Raw genomic sequence first — 18,395 nt, 5'->3', positions numbered from 1 at the left:
GGTGCAAAACCTTTCATATGAAAATGGGTTTGATTTCCATGAAAATGAACCAGTAGGGGAACACATTTTCATATGAATGGTTTTGACCCAGAGTCAAAAGGCAACTTAGAAATGGCCTTTTGTAATTGAGCATGTTAGTGTCAATAAATTAATATCACTTGAAAAAAATAATCAAAAAACTGGAAAAATGTGCAGTAAGACATGTAAGGCATAGAATAAATTTTATTTTCCTGTTGCTCCTAACAGCAAAATGCAATTTAATGTCAACAGACAACCGGACTATGATTTGACACTAAAATTCTAGATTAATTAACACAGAAGATTTACAACTTGAACTAATCAGCTGGTCATATTTACAAACATATTTACAAGTATAACAATGAACAACAAAGTTTAAGAGAATCAGAATACAGTAAATGGAAAGACAGAACGTTAGCACCTAGTTGGTCAATGTTATAAAGCAAAGGTTACACAGTATAGAAGGTTTTAACATTTGATATCTGGTACTAAATATGTACTGTATACACTAATAGAACAACGACAAGACAAGATTAAAAACGGATTGAGTTCCTGATGATCATTTAGAAAACAGTCATTTGCAATTGTCAATTAATTGTTCGTGATTAACCATGCAGCAACTCTGTAAACCCTGCTGCACTGGTTCAAGAAATGAGAACTACTTGGAAGTGGACAATGATGATTCCTCCGAGCCAGCTCAGGATGAATTCTATGAAACATCTGAAAAAAAAAAGACAGAAGGCAATGTAACTAATCATAAGTGGAGGAAGAAACAGTGAAAGCCAGCAACATACACGAACCCCCATTAAGCAGCCACCCTTGGGGAAATGGGTGGTGGCTGCCTAATGAAGGGTTTGTGTACTTTGAATATTTTTCACATTGGGTATAAGTGCCTATGAAGTAAAAAATAATTGCTCCTTATTTGAAAGGCTTTTCAAAGTAAAGAAGAATGGCTTTTTCCTTTTTGGAATATCTTTTTTCGTTTTAGAGATATTTACGTTTCTGTATTACGCAAATGAGGAAAGTGATGACGTCATAGGTGGTTTCACTAAAACAGCACAACACTCAATTGAGAATACCTCTAGAAATATTACAGCAGTGTTCTTTAAACTTGGCACCAGAAATGTACAAGAAGTTTGAACCAAACTTCTTTTTAAGAAAAATTTTCTTCTAGACAAAATTAACCTCACAGCCCGTCAATTTGCCCAGTGTCTGGCCCTTAGTGAAACCCCTAGTTATTGCTGCCTAAGTAGGAGCAGATTGCTGATACAATGCTTACATGTTGGTGGTGTCTCATGAAATCTCCTTTGAACCTGATCATAGTTGAATTTAACAAATGCATCATATTGTTCTAGGAGAAACAAAGAAACTCAATTAAAACAAGTGCAAATGTATATGGACAACTACATTGTATTATCTCAATCACAAAATTAAAAATTAAAAAATGGGAAATAAAAAAAGTTAAAGTTGAGGAACAAGAAAACCTGTGGAAATATGTCATACTTCTCCCAAACTTTTCAGCATTTCCACAATTCTATGGTAGCAAAGAAAAAAGCTTTCTACACCTTTTAAGAAACAGATTGTAGTAATAGGCTGGCAAGATAATAACTGAAGTAAAAATGGCCCACAAAATTAGAACCACAATTTAGGAGAAAGCCATAGCTATTTTTCACGATCTTATATTGTTTTTCAGCAGGAAAATCATGTTGACAACTTAACTGGGTTTTTCCCCCTGGCTAACCAAAATCACAATCACCTGCAAGTTTTTCTCTCAAGACTTTGTCATATTCCTCTGTCACTTGTGTTTCTCTTTCTTTTAGCATCCTTTCACAGATTAGGGTTACTTGCTTTAGAGTGAAGAGGGGTTGATCTTTGCGTGGCGGTGAAGATCCTGGTGAATATGAAGAGAAAGTGCTCATTTCTGGAGAGCTTGGGCACGGCACTCTGAGATGTTTTCGTCTCTGAAGTCTTTTCCATTCTTGATGGATGCTGGCTGAAACTTGATCTAAACAACAACAAAATTGTTTACATCATGCTAATGATAGTACATGTAGTTAAACGATTAATATATAGATTTAGCCAAGCCTAAAAGTGAACATACGGACAGTCACTTTTGAGATCAATGGGTTGCCAAATTTTTTAAGGTATGGGGTGGCACGCAGGAGCTCCGCTATAAAAATAGCACAAAGAACCAGGCTTCTTTCTTTTGACTCCATTCACACGATGTACCTGTATCAACTTTGTAATAACCCTAAACAACCCCACTGATAAACAATCAATGTATCCTCAATCAGATACTTAGAGGATAATACATGGGTGCACTTACATATTCCATGTCTACAAGCAACCTTGTATTATTTTGTTTATTATATAAATGTAGTGATAACAACGTTTTTGACAATTGTCCAAAGATTTCCAACCACTTTCTGAAGATTTCAGAAGATTCTCCAAAAATTATCTGAAGGCCACACAAATGTCCCCAAACATTTTCCAAAAATCTTTGAAGATTACCAAAGATTGCCAAAGACTTTCGAGTAAGACCCGAAGAAGTTTCGGTCATACACCAACAAATTTAAGTACAGTTTAAGGGTCAAACATGATATCCGATATTGACGGGATTGTGGAAATTAACAGTGAGTTTTCCTTGAAAGGTTTTCATAGCCTTTGCCCACATAAACTAATCAAAATGTTCCTTTAACAGGTTTTTCTTTAAAGTCATCATATTTTCCTACAACAGAATTCTACATTATAGATTTAGCTATCCCAGTCACTTTTCATGATGTTTGCTAAGTTTGACAAGTTTTCTGTGACAAGGTCTAATCTTTGAACAAGGAGGTTTGTCAAAGAAAAGCTTGCCAACAATACCACTATTTTGCCATGCAAATGAGTAATTGCCACTGTGCAGCAGAGTAAAGCCAAAACATTTCTAGGCAAGTTCTGTAGAGATCTGAAAGAGATGAACTCCTGAAAATAGCAACCTTCCCCAAAGTAGGAACTTCAGACTTAACTTGAATAAGCCATATCCATATTCTTGGTTTTGGACAGGAACATAGCTTGCAATGGAGGTTCTCGTGGTAGAATATCATTAAAAAAGAAATAAACATCATTAGCATTTGAAAAGACCATCCACATCAGCTTCAGTTGCAAGGTAGTTCCAGTCCAAAACCGAGAATAGGCCTATTGTTATGTGAAACAACAGATATAATAAGCTGAACCAAAATGTTTTAGTACTTGTTTAGATCACCCTTGCTAAGCAACCCTTCCTTCTTTCTAAATATCAAGGTAGGTCAGCCTATTTGGTATATGTTTTAGCTACCCCAGAAAAAGCGGTCTCCCCAAAAGTTACATCCCAGTGAAATTACCGATAGGAAAAGGAAGCTACATCTAAAAATAACAACCCTTGTTACTTTTGGAACTTAGCACATCACACTGAAAGTGTTAATCCCACCATGAGAATAACCACATATAAATAGGTGTTACAGAAATACAAAAACGTGGCATCTGAAATTAGAATAGATAGCCAGTGATTCAACAATCAAGTCTACTTCAATTTTACTTTCACCAAATGGCCTTGATAGCACAAGTGTTATAATTATTTTTAAAAACACAAAAATGCTTTTTGGTTTTGGAACATGTTTAGAAACATCTTCAACAGCATGATGAATATATCATAAGATTCACAGAGTGAGTAGTATTATATAGCTGCCTTTACAATGATTCCGACTTATAAACTCAAACATACGTACATGCAAATTTATCAAAACCAACCAGTTACACTGTAACACAGAAAGAAAACTGAACAATAAACCAAAAAAAGATAAATTTTGAAATGTAATGTCAAACTAACACGCTGAACTTGTTTGTTCAATTCTGGTTTCAACCAATCAATATGAAAACTCTCCTCTATTTTAAGCTGAATCAAGAAACATCACATTCCTCTCAACATTTCTACTTTTCAATTTTTAAACCATGAATAACCCATTAAAAGCTGCCTGAAAATAAATGAAAGGCAGTGACAAGGTTCCATAAAAAGTTTTATTCATTGCATCAACATAACACATCTTTAATTAAAAAGATATGGATTGATCATGTTAACAATTTAAATGTCAAGTTTTTTCCGGGATGACAGCAAACTTGGAACATAGCTTTTATCTCGTGAGAATATACACGCTTCACAAACTGTAAGAAAAATATATTTCTGGCCTAATTTGCATTTCAATGGTATACAAGCCAAGCTTGCTACTGAAAGCTACCGTCTTTTTGCACCATCAAACCACATGCCATCCTTTGTTTGTTAGGGTGGATTCTTCCGAAGAAATATTGGAAAACGAACGCTCAAAGCGAACTGCTCAATGTTCGCGCAGATTCAAAGAATGTTGTTTCCTCCCACTATTTTCGTTTCAGTGCATCACTGATTACAAGAAATTTCTGAAATTTCTGTACGATGTTGCAACGATAGGGGGAAAAAATGTTGAAAAGCAAACTTGTCAGCCATTCACGATCCATATTTACGGTTTTCCTGTGTCCAAAACGCGTAAAGAAAGGCGGCAAATGAAACGAATTTTGTACGTTATTACTGTATTTTCACAAGCTCCTGAGGGAAATGTGCAACCTCACTTTTCATCTTGGCGTCACCACACTTCGACGATAGACCGATGTGGTCTTTGATAAGCAAAAATTCATTTTGAAGAACACTCAGATCAAAGAAACAAAGGCATTATTAGCCTTCTTCAGCTGCCTCTTATTTAAAACGCGTTGGCAATTTCAAACAATGACTACCTTGACGTAAAAAGCTTAGCCAAATCGAAGGACTTCGAGGCAAGAATAAACAAAGACAACTTCAAGACGAATTATTTTTCGCCCATGAATGTCCGTTATTGCCTTAAAGTTCTAAAGACACAGATATTAGACAAGCTACTGTGAATAAAGATACTCTGAATTAGATACTGTCGGAGAATTGAGGTGCATATAAATTTCAAAGTTAACAAACGAAGCAATATGCAATAATTTGCAAAGCTGCGTAGTGCTCGAAAACCAAGTACTAAAATGAAAATTACGCAATACCTTGCGATAATCTAGGAGCAACACCCCGAAAATGGGACTCTGTTGTGACTGATGGAGGTGGCGTCGATGGCTTTAGAGGTGTACATCTCCTTCTCTTCGGTGAAGGTTGGTGTTGAGGTGTGAGAAGAGGATCAAACTCATACGACCTCTTGAGAGTAGCACAAGCCATTCCGTTTACGCTTGATTCTTCGGCGGAAAATAAAAAATAATCCTGCTACACGATAGATGAATTACGTGGCACTTTAAAAAGCACCCAAGATTTCTTCAGAAGACACGATGCACTCAAGATGGCTTAGATTTCGCAGCTAGGATCCTCCACAGAACTCCTATGACTAAAAGATGGCGGCGATAGCAACTTTGGTTGTGTTTTGAATTGTCCCACAATCGACCAATTGGCGTGAAGCAAGTTTAAAGTTAAATTCTGCCTCGATTCCACTTTGCAAAGTGACATCACTCGGGGGTGGGAGAGGATTCGTTTATTGTACACGTCATAATCATCAGGTATCCCAGAAATCCTCAGGAAAAAAAAGCGAACCGGAAGTGAATTGTTCCGTTTAGGTGACATAAAGATAAGCGGAACTTTATTGTGTTGAGATGGAGTGACGTGAGCGTCGTTTTTAGTGTGATAACTAAGGTCTCAAATTTTGAAATCCTCGTTTTAAATGAAAAGTAAAAAAAGTGATAAAAAATTGAAGGTTTGTACGATTTGAACGTATAGAGAGTTTAGTTTGGGTGTTTCTCGTGGTGCTAAAAGGCGTCAAAAGAGCTAACAACCACACTTAAGCGCAGAGACTCGTCCACTAGATGTACTAAAAAAGGAGAAATTTTTGGTAAAAATACAAGAGTCTCAATTCACTGGTCTTCTCCACTGATGAGTTTTCACGTGAATACGTGCGTTAAGGCGAGACCGATATAATAAAAGCGAGGCCACAGCTCCCCCAAAATGTCTTAAAACCTTACCCGCCTACTCATTGGTAACGCATTATATTTAAGAATATGTTCCTGTAATGATTCGAATTAGCGCCCTCCTTCCAATAAGCGCCCCCTTTCGAATAAATGCCTCCCTTCGAACGAGTTTTTATTAATAAGCGCCCCTATTCTAACATTATAATATTACAGCGCCGTCATCCATTACGTACGCCGCCAATGCCCGTCTAGGGTGGGGTTAATCAGAAGGAGGTATTTAAAACATTGGAAAGACTACACTGCCGTGCTGTTAGAATTATTTTTGGATTTTCACCGGACATGCCAACGGTTGTTTAAGTGGAACACTTAAACACACCTGTATAAATGTTCTTTAATTAAACTTTTTTTACAAGGGGTATCATGGCATGCTCCCTCGCACTTCAGCTGAAGAGTTTCTTGTCTGCGGCAGCAGATCCTCTTCAAGACTGAAGCATGGGCTGATAGCTCCTGGTTTTGCCTCTAAATACGTTCAAAATTCTATTTCCTATAGAGGGGCTGTCCTCTGGAACGCTAAAGGACGATCAAAGGATCGATACTAGCTAGAGTACAAAGACGTGAAATCCTTTTTGAAAAATGTTGTTAATTGTCACACTTTTAAGAATTTTAATTTTAATGTTTTAGCTCCACAAATAATCAACAACAGACCTAAGAATTCTATCTATTTTTAACTATTGACTTAATTTAACAAAATTCTATCTTTTATAAGAATGTTTTTTTATCCTTTAATTTGTATCTTTTTATTTATTACACGACCCCACAAGCTTGTTAGCTTTGAAATTTTGTATCGTCTAATAATTATAATAATTTATTAATTTATATTGCGCTTTTTAACATACAAAATAATGATCAAAAGCGCATTACAATATTAAAATATACTAAATATGTATATAAACTAAATTTAGCAACAACAAAGTAATTAAAGCGCTAAAGGCTAAAAGCTAACTTAAAAAGATATGTTTTAAGGCAAATAGTGTCGATATTACGCAGGCTTGCTGGGAGCACGTTCCATAGTGTAGGGGCGGTTATACTAAAAGATCTGTCACCAAAAGATTTTTTCAGTTTTCCTGCTGGATGTAATATAATAGTGCCTGAATTAGAGCGCAATGAATAGTGTGCGTGCTTTATAAGCTATATAAGCTGGTGCTTTAAAAGTTAAAGTAAAATTTTAAAATGTATTCCAGCTAACAGGCAACCAGTGTAATTCTTGCAAAACAGGCGTAATATGGTCATATTTGCGGCTCGAAGTTAGTAACCTAGCTGCTGCGTTCTATATTCTCTGCAGTTTAGTTATTTCACAATCTCGATCTGGAAGTCCATAAAGAAGTCCATTGCAATGTATAAATAAAGGCTGTATGTATGTATGTATATCATGCATGTGAGTGCATAATACCTTCAAACGAATGATCTGATTCTTATTTTCAAGTTTTGTTTTGAGCATTCGGTTGTTTCTCAAATAAGAAATAAGCGCCCCGTCTCGAGTAATCGTCCTCCCTTGAGGTACCGAAAGTAAATAAGCGCCCCGAGCGTTAAATCGAATCATTATATACGGTACTAAACATTTTTAAAATTTGCTGAAATAAAAATATTAAGTTAACCATGCACTCTGTTGGATTGGACCAGCACGGAATCGTCCGGTTGGATTCGGCTTCTCGCGCGTATGTAGTCATCACCTTTTGACGAAAGGTTTTCTCTTTCTTTCATTCAACAAACCACTAGCACTGCTACATCTCATGCAACAGTCTAAATATCTAGGCTCGATTTCCAGCCGCTGTTTGGGAAACAAGCCCGGCCGGGGAGGAACAAAGATCGGACGCGAGAGAATTAACGGCAGAAATCGAGCCTATCTAATATGTCGCCAGTAGTTTTCTTCATCTTTATTCCAGCCTTTGGACAAATTTTTCCCATGCAATTCAGGCTGACAGAATAATTATAGGTGAGTGGATTGACTGGACTGTTGCATTCAGTTGACTTCTATCATTTTCCCAGGTGTCTTGTTCCTCACACTTCGCTTATTGAGAACAAGCTCTTCATATTGTATCAGCAAATCATAATATCTTTCAGATTTAATAAACACTATTTACAAGGTCGGGGATAAAAGGCTTGCTCAAGATTTGCTTTTCCTTTACCGCCTAACTAGTTTTCTTTTTTGGTGGCGGGGCGGGGGGGGGAAGTAAGTAAGGGGGGTAAGGGGGTAAGCGGGAGAGTAAAGAAAATTGCAAAAACAAGACTTTTTACTGAAAACTGCAAGTCAGTTTCTACAAATTTCTTCCCTTCACGTTCGATACAGCGAGGGGAGAAAACACACAGAGATAAACGATTGCAATAAATGAGGAAAATGTAGATTTACTGAAGATCTGAAAACAAATATTATTAAATTTTGTAGATGGACCCAATATACCTTCTTGGCGGGTTATGTGTTAATTTTCTGTATTTTTTTCACCCTTAACTTTCCTCCTGGAGAACATCTGATTTCAATCATACAATTCCTGGGTCCCCGCGTTAAATTATACGGAAAAATTAAGCCTGGGGCTAGATAAGGTCAAAGATTATATACAATAATTTGATTGAAATAAACTTTATTTGCGGAGATTTGGCCACCAAGAATATATATTTTTTTGCTAGATCACGCAATCCCTCGTAAATGAAGTTACATTATCACATCATTCCACTTCTCAAACATCATTCCATTAATTCATTCATAACGGTAGAATGTAACCTTCAAAGGAAAGAAAATAAAAAGGTGCACTGCAGTCGAACGTTAAGCTAAGTGCTATCAAGCCTTTGATGGCTCTTTCTACCGTTTGGCATTTACTATTGAAATCAGTCTTCAAGCGATTGTTCTGATACGAGTCGAGATGCTACATAGAATGCTAGCTGATCTGTTCCTTACGCACTTCATATTGAGTTGGACTTGTTTTCATTTGGCGGGTAACAATGCTCAGTTTGTAGTTTTGTTTTTTTCATCTCGGGCACATAGCGTGTCTTCCTCCGTCTACAGGTAGTGAGGCTCCCGTCATGAAAGACGACTCACTTGACGCCAGGAAAGCAATTACACTAGCTACTTCCTCCACATGACCAGGACGACCCAAGGCGTGTGTCAGTTTAGAATGTTCTAAGAACTAAATGTAAATATAGTAATAAGCACTGGCATTATGCATTTCAGACAAACTTCTCGACTCTAAAAATTGTTGATGTACATCCTTAATCTCGTTCCCAGATCTGGAGATTAGTACATCCTAAAAGGCTAAGTTCGCTACTACGAGGAGCAACTACTGTTCACTAAAAGAGTAGGGAAATCTATCATTTAGTTATACCGTGTACGGGAACTGAATAAATGATACTTATTTTTTGGCTAAGGCAATGCTTGATCTTCTCCGGTAGTATTGTTCATTGACTTCATTTCAAGGGTTTAGAAAAGGGTTGGGGGCGGAGCTTCCCCGTAAAAAACCTTGTAGAGCACCCCCCCCCCCCCCCCGCCGGGTTTGAGGGAAAAGAAAAGCGGGCAGAAAAATGGTCGCAAGAAACTTGATTGCTCGAAGATGGGTAGAAAATTATTTTTCGTTGTGCCCCGCCCCATCAGGTGACAAACGCTTCACTTAATTATTACATTTCCGCTCGCGCGTAGTGCGCGAAAAAAATCGAGACCTGGTTACATTCTCTTCAGAAACACTCACCTTCGAGTATTCTTCGTCATCCATACCCCCTCGTTTGTGTATTTCAGTGATAATCACACCAGGACTGCGAAAAACAAGATAAAACATACTTTAACTCCAAAAGTGTAAACTAAAAATTGAACACAGAAATAGCCGAGACTCTGACTTGAAACCATCATGTTTTATAAAATACGTGAGATACTACGCGCGTGCTCATTGGTTGATAGGTGTGCTTAGATGACAGCAATAGACGAATATGACGTTTTTGATTCGCGCGAATATTGTATGAAAGCACTAGAGTACTTTTTCCGTGTTTATATAGCCTTATCTAAACACTCGGGGGGTTTGGAGAATTCTCGAAAGTAATGCAAACTCTTCGTGTCTCAGGTTTGCATCACTGTCTCGAATTCTTCGAAATCCTCACCCCACCCCCCTCGTGTTTAGATGAGGCTATGTTAACACGGAAAAAGTACTGTTAATTACTTTAGTTCCGTAACATGGCTGAGCCTTGCCATCAGCTTTTTTAAATGCAAAACTTGGCTTCACAATATCGTAACTCTAAAAATATAATGGAAGCCCGTCTTATGGCTACCACTGTATTTTGATTGATTGTGTGTCCAAATACCTCAACAATAACGGGGCAACAAGACGACAATTCCCTTTGGAAAATACAGATGTTCAAGAGGTTGCGAAAGCTCAAGCTCGGATGTAAGCCCCTTGCATTGCAGTGAGTTTCACATCAGCTTGAGATGATTTAGTCTGTGAACAGATTGTTTCATGTGGAAAAGTGAACTTTATTAACCCTAAGGAAAAGTCACTTTCCTGCATGAAGAAAAGGAATGATTAAAAACTGCATCATTGGATAAGGAAATCCATTGTTGGCTTAGCCGCCACCTTATATGAACCATTATGAATTAAATGAGAATTTACATGTTGATAACTGGGCTTTATGAATAAGAGGCGTGATGGAACTTACTTGACAGAGTTACAGCGAACATTCTTTGACGCAAGTTCTGAAATAAAACGGAAAGAAAACATTTGAGTGAAACTATCGTAATAATCAAAGCTTCCTTTTCTCTTAATAAATTATTTTTGCACAATGGAAGTAGCAAATGACAAATTACAAGTAAATTGAAATGGAGCTGCACACCATGTTTCACACCATGCTCTAGAAATATTTAAAACTTGCCATTCTTGCTCACAAATGCTCTTCACAATTCAAAACAAAGCATCACATAAAACCTAGACTATTAAATTTTCTGGAGAGCAGTTCTGTGCTCTCTTGGGGGACTCTCTAAGTTGGTACAGTACCAGGGTGCATGCAATCTTAAGAGAAAAGACAAACTTGCAACTGTAACAATACTAATATGCAAAAAAAGACCAGCAAAGTTTCTGCAATTTTGTCCACTGGTTTGTGAGTTTGTCTGACAGCCTGAGCCCAAAAGAGAAAAAGGCAGCTTCACCTTTGTGAAAACAACACTTCAAAACAGATGATGTTTGAATGAATGCACGGACTTGAGATCTTAGTCTGTTGTATTTGTTTTGTAAAAAGTTTGCCACACCCACCCAAAGCTGTGCACCTTGTGAGTTGATCAACCGCACTTTTAGACATGTTGTATGCAAGAACTCCAGGAAACTATAAAACAGTAATTAAGAGACCCAATGAGTGCATTATGAAAAGTAGGGATACAAAGTAACAATATGGGAAACCTACAGACCTCACAGCTGGGGTCGTGCCTAAATGAACACAAGTATAGACAAGCATAATGAAATTAACAGGATGGCAGAATGATGTGGCTTTTCTTTCAAGCACAATTTTTCAAACTTACTAAGTTTTTCATGTATTTTATTTTGTCATCACTCATCTATCCATCCTGGAATTCTTTAAATTAGATATTACAGTTTAATTAATGACCATAAAAGTATTGTTAAAAATTAATCATAAATATACCATGTAAAGAATATAACTTTTCCTTCACATCCATATTCCCGATGTACACTTATAAAACAATGGCCAGCTATGTGTTTCTGCATACATGATAAAATTATTATTGTAAATGCTTCTGTGATAATTTCAGGAGATTGTCAAAAATTCACCATTGGCAACTTTACACTTTGGGGTAGTAAGAACTGAGCTACGGATGTTGTTAATCTGAAAACTTACTGATCTCATTCCATTAACACTGGAGACATTCACAATACAACCTGGGAAAATAATGCAAACTGATTAAACAAAAAAATGAAAATACAAACAAGCGTGCCTATGAGTACGCATGGTAGCTTCCTGAATATAATATATAGATTTAACAAGCCTAAAAGCGGAGCTCCTCAGGTATTTTTTGGAATGTTGTTACTAATGAAAATAATCCAACATGCATGTGAGGTAAATTGCGCACGATTTAATAATTTCAGCCAGAACTAGTATTACATCAGCAGATCGAGGTGTAAGATGGTGTGATTATGAAATATAGAGCCATGATTTCAAGGATTTCTGGGAAGCCACCAAAAATCTTGATCACATAACAGAACTGTCTTCTGTGCTTTTTGGTGGCATTTCTTGTTCTTTTTCCTACCTTATTTCAGAAAGACAACACATTGTTATTAATCATTATATTCTTTCTTAGTTAACATGGGGGCTCCCACACAAAAGAAGTTTACACATTTTTTTGTTGTGGGGACTGATTGAAATGCAGTGGTTACAAGATACTCAGTCCCTAAATCTCTACCAAATGAAATCTCGCAAAAATACCAAAATAGTATACATATGTGAAGAGTTGGAAAAGTTTTGTTTTCTAACTTGTCCACAAAGATACATTTAGCCATCTTCACTTTTGTATGGAGTCTCCTCCTGCTGGAAGGGTTTGCAATAAGCAAAATCACTCTGGCATGAACGGTAATTATGAATTTTTTTTTTGCTGATCGTGGCATACTTTTCCTTGGGTTGGCTTTGTGGGAAGTGTGGTGGCCTCATGGTTAGTGTGGTTGTCCCTGGATCAAGCAGTCTGGGTTTGAGCTCTGGCAGTGGACATTGTGTTGTGCTCTTGGGCAAAACAATTTACTCTCACAGTCTCTCTCCACCCAGGTGTATAAATGGTACCAGTGAATTTAAGGTTACAGTATACCTTCGGGTTGGCAATTTTCTTCAAATTTGGATTTTTGGGTCAAAATAGTGGTTGAAGAATAATCTCTAATTTCTGAAAAAAAAATTTGAAAAAGGCTAAATATTGGTGGAGAAATGGCGGTTTTACGTTTTCACCGGAAGTAAAAGTTTACCTCTTGATTGACAGCCCTATGGCACGTATGCAATCAACCGAGACGATTTTCGCGGGAATTACCTATATGGATGTCACGAATTGACTACTCAGTTGATCAGCATTGTTGTTCTGACTACCCAGCCGTTTTGATATTAGGCTTGTCTCTATTAAGTTATAAGTAAACATAGACCACGTTTAAACCATGCACTGGTTCGAAAAAGTGAAAACAGCGAAGAACGAATGAAAATACATCAATGAGTGAAGAAGCGAAAGCTCGCCACGCGGATGAAGCTATAGTTATCATAGAAGGCGGGCAAATATTCGTGGTAAGAGAAAAGAAAGGTTCTGTACAAATTTCGGAACTTGACAGCAATAACAGGGATACTGACAGAGACTCTTCTGATGAGTCCGATATCGACGAATCGTCGGACTCATTGAGACCATTTGAAATATTATCCATGCACAGTTGCTCTCACACAGTTGCTCTCCGCGCTGTCTTTTGTTTGTTTCCTTCGCTCAGCCACTTTAGCGTTCGTATCCTTTTTAGTCTTCTCCATTTTGCGAGACCAACTTCAAGAAAAACCGAACTACAGAAACATTATCTCTCTGCCTTCGGTTCCTTGAGCACATTGCGAAACACAAGAGTTGTGTAGAGATTCGCGCGTAAATTTCACCAGGAGGTTAACGGTAGTAAAGTTTCCCTGCACTGATTGGCTTAGTTATCTGAGAACCCAGTTGAAGGCATTTGTGGGCGGAGTTTGTTTGCGAAGCAGAAAATTTTTCTTAGCGCTGTTTTCTCAAATAAATTTTTTCACTTGAAGCAGACACTTTAAAGAGTTATAACTCAAAGGGAATTTGTTCAATTGCTCTTAAATTTGGACAGTGGCTAGTTTAAAATATAAACTACAAAAGCGTGTCTGGGAATGGTTAATTTCGAAATACTTTTTCTTCGAGAGTGATTTTTGTATGATCACTCCACATTTTTTTAATCCTATTTCGAAAATGTTCTGTAACTTTTTACTGCAATTGAATATGCCAAAATGCAGACACGTTTTTTAAGCGCTTTGGGCCCTGAAACCGAGGAAAAAATTAAATTGGCGAAAAACGAAATTCGCTTTGACTTGTAGCTTTCGAAAGGTGATTCGGGCGCTCGCATTTAGTGGTCGTGAAAAATTCGACAATTCATTTTCTTTCAAAATTCTTGGTATAGTTTGATAGCCAGCTCCATAAGCTTTAATTTGATATAGGGGTTTAGGTATCTACAGCTTAAACTGCACGCGCTACATCGCTTGCGCGTGAGACACCCCTGAAGGTATACTGTAACCTGAATGCTGGGGGTAGCCCTGCAATGGACTAGCATCACACCCAGGGGGAGTAGAAATACTCCTAGTTGCTTCATGTTACAGAAACCAGGATAAGCCGCAGTCTGATGGGCCACTTGGCTCATATGCAGACTTTACCTTTTACCCTACACCTGTAGCTTCCTGACTTTATAAATTACTTTTCCTTGGCTTGTAACTGGCTTGTACAAAGACATGGCCTATTTCAAATTCTTCAGATTTCTCTTAAATTCAGAAGTTCAGGTATTACCATTGGTCAATAAATAAAAATATCTCTCTGATACATTCTTTATTTAACAATCAATGATACAGTGTAATAATATCATGTTTACACGTGTGACTTCTTTACCTTGTGTTTCCGTCAGATAAGGTACAGCCAGTGATGTCAGATAAAAGACAGCCCTGTAATTTGGGTGACATAGTTACATGTTTAAAAAATATATATTATAAAAATCTAATGCAAGGGTTAGAAGACATTAAAGAGTGTGCTACCTCATGTTGATCCTCATCACTTTGTCAAAGTCTTCCAGTGAAGTGGTTTCAATACTTCCTTTGAGAACTATACCAGCATTGTTGACCTGTCGATTGCAGGGAACATGCATCATTATAAGCTTATGCTTTATGGAAATGACAAAGAAAATCCCTGCCTTTTTACAATGCAACCAACAACTACGACTGCTTCACACAGTTTTATTACTAGTCCCTGAAGTTCAAATTGTAAAACATCTTTTTCTGCCATGCGTTTAGCTGATTTTAAAATGGGTATTTCCCACAAAAAAAATACTTCTGGAAATACCTACAAATTTTCCCACTGAGTCCTAAAGAACCTACATGTAAATTACTGCAGCTTACGCTGAGTAAGCTAGTTTCCAGTCACTATCACATCATCTGCCGGTCATAACAGCCAGTTTCTGAGCACCAGTAACAGCCTTGCAATTGTGAGTTTCTTGCATCATGTGTACTAAAGACAATTACTCAGTCAACATCTCGATTGATTTATTACTTGGTTAATTAAGTCATTCATGTGGTCAACACTGGGCTAACACTTGATCGACATCTCAATCGACACTTGATTGAAAGTTGGTCAATAGTTGGTAGAGTGTTGACCCAGTGTTGGCCTAGTTGTAATCAAGATGTTGATCAAGTGTCAATTGAGATGTCGAGTGAGTGTTGATCGAGGGTATTGATTGACACTCTACCGTGGATGCCTTTAGTACACATTATCCAGTTTCTTTAGGTTCACAGGTATGTATTGTACTACACTTGATTCTCTATGAAAGACAAACACACTCACCAGAATATCTAGTTTTCCAAATTGTTTAATAGTTGCTTCAAGAAGTGCTTTTATGTCTTCATCTTTCTCTAGATCACCTTGTACTGGAAGAACCTACATATATGTATATGTAAACATGCATTAAAGTGTTTCACTTAATAATACCCAGGGTCATAAAAGTTGTCTAAAACTAACTAAAGCAAACTACTAGCAAATATTCGCCAAATCAATCCAATCCAAAAATACAGATTAAAATATTACACAGATTTTACATCAAATATTTTGAACAATAATTATCTATATACCTGAGCATCATTTCTATCTTCTTTGCATTTGGCTGCCACTTTGTCAAGTTCCTCTTTGTTCCTTCCCCCAAAGGCAACACTGCAACCAAGTTTAGATAACAAAAGAACTGCTTCTCTTCCAATACCTGAACTCCCTCCTAAAAACATAAGAACAATAGGATTACACCTGTAGACCATCATTCGATGACTTTAAGGAGTGAAATGGGTCAGGACAAAAAGGTATGCACCTCTATGCACACACATTTACCAATATATGGCAAGAGTGTTCCATGCAAATAAGAAAATTTCAGTCTGGATTCAAGGCTTAGGAAAAACAGAACCAAACAAATATTTATTCATTCCTCCACCCAACTGGCTTTTATTTCTTTTGTTAAGCTTAACATATATTTGCCCTAATCCTCAAAGCCAAGTTTGAATTCTAGGCCTATTAACAGTTTTTACAAGATATCACAAAGCTGTGTTAGTAGCATTCCCAAAATGATGAATTTCTTCCCCTTTGGGAAATAACTTACTGGATTTTGTATGTAAAAATGTCCTATTGTTTGGGAAAACCAATATACTGCCTACATGCAGGAATGGCTCCAGACACTAATAGGGGGGGATTGATGGAAAACGTGTGCAAGACTTTGCAACTGACAGCAAGACTAGTATTTCTTTTTCTTTGCAAGCCTGAAACATTTTCACATTTTAAATTACCAGATGGGACTTCAAAGTGTTTTAAATGTGAGAGCGAGATGCTCTGACTCTAGGACATTTAGATGTCATTAAGAAAAACAAACAAACAAACAAACAATTTGGTACTTTGAGTCTTACTTAGCTTGCAAAACATTGAGACTCAGAGAAAGCTTTGATAAAATACAAGACTGCGAGCTGCACATGCATAACCACTTAAAGGAGACTGTGAGATCAGTGAAAGTCAATAAAAGTTTTGTGAAACCCATGGATTCCCTCCCCTACTCGTAAACCGTAAAAGCATTAGCTGGGTCAGTGATGAACCCGTAATGAGAAGGTCATAAGCAAGTCTCATGACCTGAATACACCATTGGAGAGCTGGCTCCCAGCAACTGGTGAAAATGTCAACAAAATAAGCTACTGTGTAACCCTAACAGTAATGAGCTAAACATTGTTGATTTAGTGCTATATTTCAGGCTAGCTGGGATGCTAGTCAGACTAACCAGCGGAGGCTAACCAGAGTGCTGTTTAGGATGTTTAGTTTAAGATGATACAATCGAACCTCTTGTAAGCAACCACCTAAAATATCAAGCCTTGGTGGTCACTTATGGGAGGTGGTCGCTTACAAAAGCTTAGACCATACTGGATCAAAATTTTACCTCATTAGCATATGGTCAATTTACAGAAAAATCCTGTACTTCCTATTGAGAAATTTCTATCTCTTGTACTACCCAGGAATGTGATATAGTTATATAATTTACACTCTATTATCTGTCAAGTGGTCACTTACAGGAGGTTAAAAACAAAAGAAAATTTCAAACTTTTAGCTCTAAAAGTGGGCGCGGTCGCTTACGAGAGGTGGTGGCTTACAAGAGGTTCCAAATATAGTGATTTGACTTGGAAACTTTTGGTATTTTGGAAAACTGGTCGCTGAGCAGAGGTGGTCACTGAGGAGAAGTGGTTGCAACAAAAGGTTTGACTGTATTTAGGGTTACAAGCAGGCTAACCAGAGTGCTATTTAAGTGCCATTCAGGCTAACTGAAGTGTTATTTAAGCTAAACGTAGTGCTATTTAGGCTAACCAAGAAGATATTTAGGCTTATATGTAGGTTAACTGGAGTGGGAGGCGCAGGGGCCTCGTGGTTAGAGTACTTGAATCCGGAGTGAGCAGTCCGGGTTCGAGCCCTGGCCGGGGACATTGTGTTGTGTTCTTGGGCAAGGCACTTTACTCTCATGGTGTCTCTCTCCACTCAGGTGTATAAATGGGTACCAGCGAATTTAATGCTGGGGGTAACCCCGCGATGGACTAGCATCCAATCTAGGGAGAGGTAGACATACTCCTGGTCACTTCATGCTACTGAAACTGGGATAAGCTCCAGCCTGATGAGCCACTTGGCTCATATACAGACTTTACCTTACCTTACCCACCTATCAGCAGCTAACTATACTTGTTCCCAGTGTATTGGGAGCTTGGAGCCATTTCTGAATATTTTGTTTATCACATTAACGGCAAAACTCGGACCGGATCAACTCGGATGGTTGATTTGCATCCCACTGAATAACAATAGCAAGTAATCAAGAACGAGACATAAACAACAGTTGCTATTCTTATTCAATAGGATCCCACTTGACCCTGCGCAGTGCATGGCCACCGTGAGCCACGGGACCTCTGTCTCGCGAACCCGTTTTTCGATGTCAGATCAAATGCAAGTTGTCTTTATTCTGATAATTATTTTAAAAAAGTGCAAAACACGAACAAATTAAGACATTATAACTATACCTGTTATCAAAGCTACTTTTCCAGCGAAAGATCTCTCTTGAGCAGACATGTTGCGTGAACACCAGCGAACA

At 37.7% G+C, this 18,395-nt stretch overlaps 2 protein-coding genes across 2 annotated transcripts; both read right to left on the bottom strand.

Annotated features, from left to right (window-relative positions):
* Positions 1-204: 204 nt before the first annotated feature.
* LOC145480903 (akirin-2-like) lies at positions 205-5,459 on the bottom strand. Its single transcript, XM_081459241.1, has 4 exons — positions 5,083-5,459; positions 1,775-2,023; positions 1,298-1,369; positions 205-738 (listed from the first exon to the last, which is right to left on the bottom strand). Exons 1-4 carry the CDS (start codon positions 5,249-5,251, stop codon positions 728-730), a joined length of 501 nt encoding a protein of 166 aa, XP_081315367.1. The 5' UTR covers positions 5,252-5,459; the 3' UTR covers positions 205-727.
* Positions 5,460-8,990: 3,531 nt separating this feature from the next.
* Positions 8,991-18,391, bottom strand: LOC145480902 (3-oxoacyl-[acyl-carrier-protein] reductase FabG-like). The gene is made up of 10 exons (XM_081459240.1): positions 18,325-18,391; positions 15,874-16,010; positions 15,590-15,682; positions 14,788-14,873; positions 14,645-14,697; positions 11,866-11,906; positions 11,268-11,337; positions 10,678-10,714; positions 9,723-9,786; positions 8,991-9,167 (listed from the first exon to the last, which is right to left on the bottom strand). The coding sequence occupies exons 1-10, from the start codon at positions 18,371-18,373 to the stop codon at positions 9,009-9,011; spliced, it is 789 nt and encodes a 262-aa protein (XP_081315366.1). The 5' UTR covers positions 18,374-18,391; the 3' UTR covers positions 8,991-9,008.
* Between the last annotated feature and the right edge of the window lie 4 nt (positions 18,392-18,395).

Source organism: Orbicella franksi, chromosome 3 (genome assembly GCF_964199315.1).
Source record: "Orbicella franksi chromosome 3, jaOrbFran1.1, whole genome shotgun sequence".
Classification (NCBI taxonomy): Eukaryota; Metazoa; Cnidaria; class Anthozoa; order Scleractinia; family Merulinidae; genus Orbicella; species Orbicella franksi.
Note: the sequence above shows the minus strand (reverse complement) of the source record. Positions and strands in the feature narration are given on the sequence as shown.